The sequence below is a fragment of the Elgaria multicarinata genome, chromosome 1 (assembly GCF_023053635.1).
Source record: "Elgaria multicarinata webbii isolate HBS135686 ecotype San Diego chromosome 1, rElgMul1.1.pri, whole genome shotgun sequence".
Taxonomy (NCBI): Eukaryota; Metazoa; Chordata; class Lepidosauria; order Squamata; family Anguidae; genus Elgaria; species Elgaria multicarinata.
In genome coordinates this window covers 177,266,259-177,278,354 of record NC_086171.1, presented here as the reverse complement: position 1 = coordinate 177,278,354, position 12,096 = coordinate 177,266,259, and the positions used below count along the sequence as shown (strand labels likewise).

General features: G+C 42.6%; 1 protein-coding gene across 4 annotated transcripts in view; it reads left to right on the top strand.

Moving 5' to 3' along the window:
* TNNT2 (troponin T2, cardiac type) overlaps positions 1-12,096 on the top strand; it is a 311,842-nt gene that overhangs the window by 280,524 nt on the left and 19,222 nt on the right. For 3 of the 4 annotated variants that reach the window (XM_063144052.1, XM_063144060.1, XM_063144069.1), the window contains exons 1-4: positions 8,082-8,108; positions 9,149-9,223; positions 10,902-10,934; positions 11,558-11,579. In XM_063144052.1, coding sequence (XP_063000122.1) covers positions 9,208-9,223; positions 10,902-10,934; positions 11,558-11,579 — 71 coding nt within the window. In that variant the 5' untranslated portion in view covers positions 8,082-8,108; positions 9,149-9,207. Of the gene's footprint in view, positions 1-8,081; positions 8,109-9,148; positions 9,224-10,901; positions 10,935-11,556; positions 11,580-12,096 lie in introns of those variants that run through there. The other variant, XM_063144078.1, reaches the window with a different exon arrangement.

Here is a 12,096-nt window from a genome sequence, read left to right as displayed (position 1 = left end):
TTACATCTTCTATAGCATGTCCGGCATGCATATGATGGATGACATGGATGTCAGCCCCTCAACACGTTGAAAATGTACATGTTTGCCATAGCTAAATATTCAAGTGCGTCCCTTTGAAACATATGCAGTAATCTCAAATTGCTTTATGGGGTGTTTTTGTAGACCCCACAGGAGCTGTTTGCATATACCTTTGCTATCATGAGCTATTTTACCATTTAATGTAAAGCATGCACAGCTATTTTGCTCTGACAAATATTGCAGGGCATGTATTACCATGATGCAGTGGAGTTTGGTGGGTCCGTGGGTCTGTAAATCCAACAGCGCACTTGCGCCGGAATAACAGAAAGACCAAAACAAAAACAAAAAATGGAAAAGCATTGGTTCCTGCCCAACAATCTTTCATTTGCTCCGCATTCTGTTCATGTAACACAGGATGCTTCACGTCCCCCCTCAGATAAGCTGCAGTGGCTGTGGTTGTGTGTAAACCTATCACGGCCAACTGGAAGCGGCAATGCTCTGATTTTTTCAGCGATTGCGATGCCAACGTGAATTCCAATCAGAACCAGTCAGAATTCTAAGGCAGCAGTCCAAGGTGCTGAACCCATTTTGGGGGTTGGTTTCAGCACCTGGGATAGCTCCTTTGGAGTTCTGACTGAAACCCAGAGTGGATTCATAGCCCCACTGACATTGAAGCCACCAAACTCCACTGCCATGATGCATTTCCTTCTGATTGCTGGATCTGTACTAAATCTGTGATGTGACTCACTTTGATCTGCTCGACATCTCTGATTTGAAAAAAAGAAAGAAAACACCAGCAACTTTAGGTGGCACTAAAAGCATGTCATGGCTATTTCATATAGGTGCCTGTGATGCCTAATTAAGCCTCAGTTTTTGGTGGATGTACTGCAACTTTTAAAGTCTCCCCTGTTTGTTTTTGTTTTGTTTTGATGGCAGGTAACTGAAAATGTCAGACACCGAAGAGATCATTGAGGAATATGAAGAGTAAGTATTGGGGACTGCTGAAATAGCTTTCGTTCTCTTCCAAATCCAGCAGCGTGGCAGGTGGGAACTCAGTGGCTTTTCTGTCACTCACAATGATAGGCGTGGCTGTACGGCTGCTCAGATATGCCATCCATGTGTTTCATCGGTCAGCTCCAACGATGAGAGGAATCACTCTGATCAACCTGGGCATTCATTAATAGGAAATCTTGCGCGAATGTGTCGATATCTAGGGAAGACGTTGTTTATAGTTGCTGTCCGAGCAAGAGCTTCAGCAAACCACCTTGATTTTCCATGTCCTTATTTTGAAACATGTATATAGGGCAAATAACGCTGTTTCCAGGGCTTATTTTTTGCAGCAGGGATTTGTTCTCAGTGGACCCCCACACTCTAAGGTTTCCTACCTTCTCCTCCTCCTAATCACTGGTTTCCTACCTCCTCCTCCTCCTCCTAATCACTACCGCCACTGTCCATTTGCTTGCCTTTCACACTGGGGCCAACCTGCACCACCAAAGAGGAATGGGGCTTGCAGGTTATAGCTTCTTCTCCTCATTCCTCTTGCTGCTTAGTTGCTCAGAGAGGGCAGGTGAAGAAGCAGCCACAACAAGGAGCAGGAGGAGCGGGAGCAGGAGCTCCAGGGATTGGCTGTGGGCCCCTTACTGGAGCATGGGTATTGGCAGATGCCTGATGATGCTGACCCCGAATTAGGGTGGCAATGTATCCTGATTTACAGTCTTCTCTCTGAAGGGCTGTCAGGAAAAAGCCCTCCATTTAAGGGGTCCTTTATTTGAAGGGCCAAACTGTCTAGTTCCAGTTTAATGGTAAAGAACCATCAGAAGAGAGAGAGAGAGAGACAGAGAGAGAGAGAGGAGCAGCCTTGAAATTGCTGATCAACAGTGAGCCCCTGGACAGCAGCCTGAGCAGGCACACAGTTCACCTGGTCACAGTCTCCCTGTGTACTGGGGAATATGGGTGAGGGTGGGAGGGTGCTGTTGCACCGTGTCCTGCTTGTGGGTTCCTGGTTGACAATTGGTTGGTCACTGTGTGAACAGAGTACTGGACTAGATGGACCCTTGGTCTGATCCAGCATGGCTCTTCTTATGTTCCCTCTCCCCACCTCCACCACTATAGTGAGATATACGGTATTTCTATTTAAATCATAGTTGTTATTTTTTAAACATGCACCTGTCCATATAAATCAGCATACACAAATTTGATGCAAATCTGTGTTCCCTTTGGTGATGGGTAAGTGGCCATCCTTCACCTGACTTTGGCCCTGGTAGCACATGCAGAAGGATTACCTGGCTGCTGGATCAGCGCAAAGGTCCATTTAGTTCAGCACACTGTCTCCAAGAGAGACCAGCCAAGTGCTCATGATGAATTCACAAGCTAGGCTTGATGGCTAAGGTGTTTGTGCCCAGAATCTGAATGAGGAATGCATTAATAACTATATTAACTACAGCAATCAAGGCTGGCATCAAGGGTAGGCATGGTCAGGCACCTGCTGGGGAACCAAACCTCAGCAGGGGCCCACTGACAAGAATCTCCTCGTCACCATTGCAACCTGCTTGTTCATTGACCTCTTGCTCTGCCCAGACAATGGTGAGAAGGTGGAGCAGTAGACGCCACTGCCTGCTCACTCAATGGCTCCCTGCCTGTCAAGCAAGCAAATGGTAGCAATGATGAGAAAGAGGATGAGAGTAGCACTGGTGGACAGCAATGGGACAAATTGTGGGTGCAGAGGGACTTGTCCCTTTGGCATGCATGCCTAGTATATATGTCCATTTAATGGTTCATAAAATAGTCACTCACTATATGGAACAAGTGAGTTAGCCAGAAATAATGGTACTTCTGAGGAATAATCATGTATAGTCTGAAGAATGGGGGCAGAGACTCTCTTGTGGTCTTTCTGAATAATGCCCCTTCTCTGAATATAAAGATTCAATTTTATTTATTATAGCTAATAGCCTAACATTTATGCATTTGTATAATATTGCTTTTTTGAAAAAGCCATTTGTGCTGGGGTCCACTCTATTAGCGTGGGCATCACTGTGGCTTGAAGACTTTGGATAGAGGAAGAATTAAATTAGGAACTGCACAGGAACCATAGAGCTATAAATGTCTTGGAGGGCATTGGCTGCTTGTGACTTGGCTATGTTTGCAACTCTAGGAATCCTTCATACCTTTTTGACACCCTGTTACTCCCCATCCCTCACACTTTCTCAGTTTCCCACACACCCACTACTCACTCATCAGCTTCTCACATAGTCTCATTTTTATCTCCAAAGGCTCACCCTACGGAGACTACTGAAAAATATTCTTTCAGAGCCTGCCTCATTCCTTCTGCTCAGGCAGTAGCCCTGCATTTTTATCAGCACCTGTTCCAGTTACTTGAGCTGCATCTCCAGCTGATGCAGAACATGAAGTCAGACATTAACTTGTCCAATAAGCCACATGCTACTCTTAAAGTGTTTCTTCAACCTCTCTCCCCACCCCCAAATAAAGTGGCCCTAAATTTACATGTCAGTTCATGTAAATATAGTCAGATTTCCAACTGCCACAAGCTTAGAGTTGAATCTTTTTTAAAAAAAGTCTAGCCAAAATCAGAAACAACCCTATCTGCTAGTGAACAGGAGCATTGCTGGGTATATCCTTAGAATGCCAGGCCCACAATGAAGGCCCACACTGATAGTGAACCACCCAGAGAGCTTCAGCTATGGGGCATTATATAAATGGAATAAATAAAATAAAATAAATAAATTTACTGAAAGGAGGTCCAAGTAGAAAATCAATCCATCGTTGTGACTGGCTCAGTTCACACAAGACTTTTCTTAAGAGTGGTGTAGCAACTCCACAGTGGAGTTGTTACACCACCATTGAGAAAAGTCTTGTGTGAACTGAGCCACTGACTCCAAATTATACAGAAATAATAGACTGAGGGCAAGGGAACATTGATGGTCTAATGAATCATGGAGGTCTAATACACATTCAGATGGTCTAATGCACCATAGAAGAAATTGTTCCGGCTTGGATTAGGGAAATATGAGGACAAAGATAGGAATGAGGAGAGTCATGGTGCACAACTGAAGAGCAAGTCTACATCCTACTATGTGGAAGGCTGTGAAAGCTTTCAGGTTGATATTGATCCCCTCTGCAGATCTGACATTCGAGATGCTCACTATCTGTGTGGTTCCACCAGGAGCATGGAGAGCTTCCACACCACCACTTCTACTTCCTGATAGTGATTTGTATTCTCTAAACTAATAGTGGGATCCATGTGAGATTTAGTACCCTCCAAACATTACAGTCATGTTAGGGTTCTGCAGACTCAGAGGCTGTTCCTAGCATCCTACTCATGATAACTATTACTTGTAGGAAAAGCCCTATGTACAAGGAGCAATGGAGTATAGAAAAAACATAGAAGCAAGAAGACTAGTTCAGGGAAAACCAACAAGAAGTTGTTCAGGCTTGTTCCTAGTTTTATCCTGGAATTGTTGGAGGAATGTTTGGGTAGTTAAGAGGAAAGGCACAGATGATCAAACAAAGCATTGGTACATGGATGGAGGATCTTGTGGACTAGGAGTTGCAATTACAGCTTTAAACCACAGTGAATGTTTGACTGTATAGGGAGCTATTTTGATAGCCCTAAAGGAGTGGTTGCCATCCTTGGGGATATTGTTGGACTACAATCCTCATGCTGGCTGGGGGAATGGAATCATAGAATAGTAGAGTTGGAAGGGGCCTATAAGGCCATGAAGTCCAACCCCCTGCTCAATGCAGGAATCCACCTTAAAGTATCCCTGACAAATGGTCATCCAGCTGCCTCTTGAATACCTCTAGTATGGAAGAGCCCACAACCTCTCTAGATCATTGGTGCCATTGTTTGTATTACTCTAGCAGTCAGGAAGTTTTTCCTGATGTCCAGCCAGAGTCTGGCTTCCTGTAACTCGAGCCCATTGCTCCATGTCCTGCGTTCTGGGAAGTTCGAGAAGAGATGAGCACGAGACCACGGAACGTGTGGCTGGGCGCTGTGGTTTGTCCCAGTTCCTCATGGGGTGGGGGGAGTGGGGAAATTAATTTTTTTTAAAAAATACTTACCTTCTGCACACGAGCACTCATGTGCTCCTTTCTCTTTTTTTAAAAAAGTGGCAGGTGCGACACCTCTCCCTCTGAGGTTGTTGGGCGCCGTGTGTGAACAGAGGGGGGATCTCACAATAAAAACATTGTGAGATCTTCACCCGTCTATCACGCAATAACAGGTAGGTCTAGCTAAGGCCAACATGGGAGATGGAGTCTGACTACTGCCTGTTCAGTGGGTGAGTGGTGGTGGGCAAAGTTCAGGCCCTTCCCAGCACCACCTTGACCAGCCAGAGAGTGACAGGTGATGAGGGCATTGAGGCAGCAGAATAAAATTCCATTTTATTCCTGTACTCATGACAGTGCTATGATTTAAGTGAGCTTAAAATGAAGAACTGTTTATGCTCAACAGTATTACTATTATTATTTTAGCTGGTATGGCAAACATTCTAACATATGGGGAATGTAGAAGCAGTTGTAAAGTGGGGAGGAGAAATGCTAGTTGTGTGCTTCACAACTGAAGTAATATGCAAGTCCTTCTAAAGGCCTCCTCCCCACCCATAAGACCATTAAGTCCAAGATCTAAAATTGCCTAGGCACTGAAGGCATACAAACAGACAGGCTTTTATAATGTGTGGCAAGCACTATTATTTATTTATTACTTTTCTACTGTCCAACAGCTGAAGCTCTCATGAATATGGCCTCTCTCTCTCTTTTTGTGTGTTTATCAATATCACAGTCACACAACAAAGAACACAGCGAATTCCCCACAAAACCACGGGGGGGGGGGGGAGAAGGGTAGCCCTTGGGGGATAAAAACCCACTATGTACAAAACCCCCTGCAAGGGGTGTCTGAAATTTGGTAGGCTTTATCCCCTCAGAAGAAATGGCCATGCCTGCACATTCCATCCAATTCTTCCCCATTTTTAAAGGCTATTAGAGACTTATGTAAACCGCCTAGAGAGCTTCGGCTATGGGGCGGTATATAAATTTGATAAATAAATATTGTCAATATTCTCTTTATTGTCAATGGAGAAGACACCAGAAGATGAAGTGAATCAAAGCTGAAGTATGATGTCATGCTGAGGCTCTGAGCTGAGAAGCACACACACCCCTTCACTCCATCAGAGGCAACAAGGCTGGTTTCCCAGGAACAGCCCTAACTAGCATCTTGTGCTGCCCACGAAGTGGGGCATTCTCCCTTGATAAAACAGGCCGTTCATTAGTGGTAGCATGAGGTGGTTTGTGAGGTACTAAGTAACCCAGGTGTTATATGAACTGCTGCCACCTGCTGGATAGAATCAGTTCAGCAAAAAAAAAAAAGAAAAAAACTGATTCCAGAACAAAGAAAGAATCTTGTGGCACCTTTAATAGGTTTATAAGCTTTTATTTTACAAGACTCTTCGTTGTTTCTGTGATAACAGATCAATATGGCCACTTATCTGGATGTTGATTCTAGTACTATACACACACACACACACACACACACACACATACATAGGCCATGAACCATGTTTTTTCTGTCTTAAATCATGTTGTTGTTTTGAAAGGTCTGATATTATTCTAACCTAGCTGTTTTCCGTTCTGCTTTATAGGGAACAGGAAGGTAAGAGAACAACAATGATCAAATTCAAGAGGTTTCCCAAATAATCATTGCAGCTCTGATTATACTCTCTCTTTCTCTCTCTTCCGGCATATTGCAGAAGACTGTGTCGAAGAAGGTAGGCTTCCATCATTACTACAAGAGTCAGAGTTGGGGATGGTGGTGTGTCTTACTGATTCATAATGCCACATGCTTTTGACAATTACCTCCCATGTCAATAACTATAGGTTACAGTATAGCTAGAGATAAGCTCATCATTTGATGAGGTGCATTCATTCATGCCACTGCCTTCTGAGCTGTGGTTGGTGGTGATGCGAGGGAGGGCCTTTTCTGTTGTAGCCTCCTACGTGTGGAACGCATGGCCACATGAGGTTAGGTTATCTCCTTCTTTGCCAGTGTTAACATTTCAAAACTCTTCTTTTCAAACAAGGGTTTGCTTTCTCTGCTATTCTCCTTCTCTTCTGTTACCCTGGCTCTCCTGTTATGTAATAGTGCCTGATATTATATTAGTGATTCTATTAGTGTTGCTGACATCTTAATGATTGCCAATTCTTGTTTTATTTTATTTTAACACAGCTGTGAAATAGCTTGATAAATAAAAATAAATTTCCTGAGGATGCCATTTTATGATAACAAAACCTAGATCTACACTACTGCTTTATAGCGGTATTGAAGTGCACTGATAACTGTTGGGGCACAATCCACATTCCATACTGCTTTCATAGTGTTATTTTCTGCTTTTTATTCCACATTCTTATGATTTGACAGAAAGTGAAGATATGTCCCAAAAGCTAACGGAACTCAAGATTGAATAAGTCGGTATTTACTTGTCATAACTTGTAAACCTTCAGATGTTGTTGGACTGCAACTCCCATCAATCCTAGCCAGCATAGCCAAGGATGAAGAAAATGGGACCAACAACATCTGGAGGGCAGAATATGCCCAAACGTGACAGAAACCATTATTTTCGAAACCAGAGTGGATTATTTCTATGCAAACCAGATTGAAACGGCTACATGAGGAAACCAGCCTTCCCATAGAATAAACTTTCTGCTGCTTGCATAGATTCACTAGAAGCTGTTCAATATGTCTTGCATTTTTTTTATCTGCATGCTTCCTCTTCTATATATTTGAATGAAGGCATAATTACTGATGTCTGATTGTATATGAATATGTGGATATTCTGGATATTCCAGGCTTGAATATCCAATTGTCTTTACTAATGCCTTGCTTCTTAAGTGCTTAGCACCTGAACACAGCTATATGCACAACTATGAAGCAAAGAATGAGAAACCCATGCTGTGTGTAGATGTTCTAGCTTGATACCACAGCTTACTGTGATCCCTTGCTAACCTTCTTTACTTATTCCCTTGCACCACCCCTGTTTGCCCTGGTTAAGAAGAGGAAGAATGGATAGAGGTGGAAGACGGTAGTAGAACATTTCTTTTTATTTACTTGTTGCTCTTTCATGCACTGGAAACATGTGCCTGTATGTACTGTGCATCAGTCACAGGGCAAAAACATACCCCCAAAACATCACCTGAATTGAGAGTGATTTTCTCTTCCTAGGGAATTCTGGGAATTGTAGTCCTGGGACTAGTTGTCAAGCATGGAATGGTTGTGGGGAGGAAAAAAATGTTAGTCGTGTCATTCACAACTGAAGTACCGTATTTCTTCGACTGTAAGATGCCATTGATTGTAACACACATACTAATTTCAGTACCACCACCATCAAAAAAGCTTTGATTCTAAGAATAATAATTGCACCTGCAATTCTAATACGCACCCCATTTTTAGAGATGTTTATATGGGGGGGAAGTGCATCTTAGAATCGAAGAAATACAGTAATACAAAAGGCAATCTAAAGGAGGCCCCCATAAAACCATTAGGTCCAACATCTAAAAATACTAATTTCACTGGTGACCCTGAGTTCCAGTTTTAATGGAGAGGGAGGAATATCTCCTGCTGTCCAACCATGCATAATATATATATTTTTTAAAAAAAACCTTACCATGGTTCCTTCTCCCTCAATTACCTTTTTTTACCTACAAAAAACCCTCAAATGCACTAGCTATGCCCTGTAGGGAAGGTGCTCTAACCCTCTGTACATTTTGTTTGCCCCTTTTGTCTTTGCTGCTCTTAACTCTTAGATTTTAACACTATTGAGTTTGGGAAGCTTCCACTTGGATGCACCCTGAGTAACCTGCCTCTATATTGAAGATGTGTCATGCTGAGGGCTGATGATGCTCATCTCAGATCCCTGCCAAGAATGTCATTAAATGCTATTAAATTGAACCAGAAAGCATTCCATTTAAGTCCTGAGTGATCCCTATTGTCATTTCACTGTATTCTAGGATTATGCTTCTTCTCTCTGTTGACCAACACCCCAATGGCTGAGGTTCATTGCCTTATATAGAACTTTTGTCAGCCTCAGAGGTCTTAATGCCTTCTCGCTGTTTTATTCCATAGAACAAGAAGACCAAGCAGAGGAAGAGAAAGAAAATGCAGAGGAAACCATAGCTGAAGACATGTATAGACATCCTGGTGAGCCAGATCAGTTTGATAGACACCTGGTAATGTTGTGCACTTTTGGGTGTGTGTGTGCAGAGATGGGTTAAAGTCTTAACCCTATATAATATATATGATTGTAAAATTCAACAACATTGTTCTGTACCAACTGCAATGGGGGAAAGTTGTATTTTTTTGGCGGGGGGGGGGGAAGGAATGAGTATAAAAAAGTAGAAATGAAAAAATATTGCTTTGTCACTGGTATGGTACCTAGGTTTCTTAGGCATGTAACAAATCTTATACCATGATGTCTTATACCTCTATGAGTCTATTTTCCTGCATTCTCCATCTTATTGTTCAATGTTTGTAAACCTCCCTCGGCTATGGGGCAGTATAAAAAATGCAATGCGTTATACATGGGGCTGCCTTTGAAAACGGTCCGGAAACTTCAGCTGGTACAAAACAGGGCAGCCCGCCTACTAACAGGGACTGGCTGGCGAGATCATATCATGCCAGTCCTTCTACAACTTCATTGGCTGTCAGTCCAGGTCCAGGCCCGATTCAAAGTGCTGGTATTAACATTCAAAGCCCTAAACGGTTTGGGGCTAGGTTATTTGAAGGAATGCCTCCTCCCATATGTGCCTGCCCAGACCTTAAGATCATCTACATGGGTCCTTCTCCGTGAGCCCCTGCTGATGGAAGTGAGGCAGGTGGCTACTAGGAGGAACGCTTTCTCTGCTATGGCACCCCGGTTGTGGAACGAGCTCCCCAGAGAGGTTCGCTTGGCACCTACATTGTTTTCTTTCCATCACCAGCTGAAGACCTTTTATTTTCTCAGTATTTTAACACCTAATTTAACTGAAATTTAAACTTTGCTGTTTTGATCTCATATTTTAACTTATATTAATTTTTGCTGTATGGTTTTATTCTGGTTGTGCTTTTTATATTGTATTTTGTATATGTGTTTTACATTTGTTGGTTGATTTTATGCTCTTCATGGTTTTAATTTTTGTGAACCACCCAGAGAGCTTCGGCTATTGGGTGGTATAAAAATGTAATAAAATAAATAAATAAATAAATAAATAATGACATTAAATCAGCATGGGCAGTAGAGGAACCATAAGAAAGCTATGGGAAGCTTTGCTGAATGAACAACCAACCTTTCACTTGGCAAAGAGTTCCCCAAATATCCCTTCCTCACTTGGTGCTGTATGGGAGAATATCACTGCTTTTGAGAACTGTCAGTACCTTGCCAATGTCAGCAGTCATCATTACACCCAAAGCAAATATGATTTTTCCAGTGGGAAAGGGGAAACAAGACATAATGTTTTCAAAAGAAATAAGAAGTATTAGGAAATGTTGTCAAAACCTGTGATGGTGCTGGTGGATTTTATCGGCTAAAGTTTCCTCCTTTGGTGCAGCTAAGTGCCCTGGTGTCTATAACATTGACATTGCATCATAATCTGTCTTGTAGATTCTGGTGTTATAAAAATTTAGGACAAGGGAGGCTGCTGACTCTGATCACTAAGCACCAGAATGACAGCAATGAGAACCTTCCCAGCAATGAGTGAGTGAACTATGAAGCATGCTAGGAATGATGTCAGGCACAGCTTAGAGGAAATAAAATGTATCAGCAGGGAGTGGGGATTCTTGATGCAACTTTGTCTGGGTGGTAGAACTCTAATCAAAATTCTTCACTCCTATTTCAAAATAGAACAAGAAGAGCAAGCTAAAGAACCAGAAGAAGGTAAGTGAAAAGGGGACTCTATGTGCAGCATGGCCACTGTAGAAGGAAACCACATTCCTTTTGGACTGAACCCCAGATCACATTCAGTGAAGTCTCTTGCATGAAAAGGTACAGAGGAAGATGAAAGGGAGACAGGGCCAGCACTACCGTTATGCAGAGTAAGGCAGATGCTGGAGGACAGCAGCTGTTCCTCTTTAGTCTCCCAGACTTTCCCCCTCAGCTGGAGGACAGAGCTGCCACACTATCAGTCCTGCACCCCATAAACTAGCCTGCAGTGCTCAGGTGCAGTGGAGGATGCTATCCCCTCACAAGTGTTGAAGTAAGGACTCATCTTGTCCTTTGCCTAGACAGCAAAATGTCTTGGGGCAGCTCTGGACATGAACATGGAAAAGGAAGCACAAACTATTTGATTGTCTCCAGAGATTAACAAAGAAAGATTTTTATTTTTAAAAAAAACCAACAACCTTGTACTTTAACTTGGCAACGCTACCCATAAAAAGTAGCATAGGGCTTAAGGGTGTCAGGGGGAATACAGAAAGTCCTATCTCTACCATTTATCTTAAAGGGGAACAGAGAACTATTTTTGTTTTATCTTCTTAAATGTTTCTTTTGGTTTCTTGCAGGAGAATCAAAACCCAGGCCAAAGTGAGTCTCTCTCTCTCTCTCTGTGTGTATATACACCTTAATTTTAATTTCTGGCAAATGATGCACTTACTGAGGTGGGAACTGAGGTGGGAACTGTCATAGAGAAGAGAAAAAATGGTAAGTGATTATAAAAAAGTGAAGAAAAATAAAGAGAGAAGTGCCCACACTCAACAATGGAATTGGCTTCTCCCTATTTGATTTTCAGCATAGTAATCCTATCACATTCTGATGGGTGCTATTTGAACCTGTGCAGTATTATGTGTGTGTGTTTTAAATAAAACTTTCTCTATTTATATCTCACCTTCCCCCTGAAGAACAGCACTTAGGGCAGCCTTTCTCAACCTGGGGCGCTCCAGATGTGTTGGACTACAACTCCCAGAATGCCCCAGCCAGCTCTGCTGGCTGGGGCATTCTGGGAGATGCAGTCCAACACATCTGGAGTGCCCCAGGTTGAGAACCTCTGACTTAGGGTGACTGACAATAATAAGATCAAGATTAAAACAATAATTTCATTAAA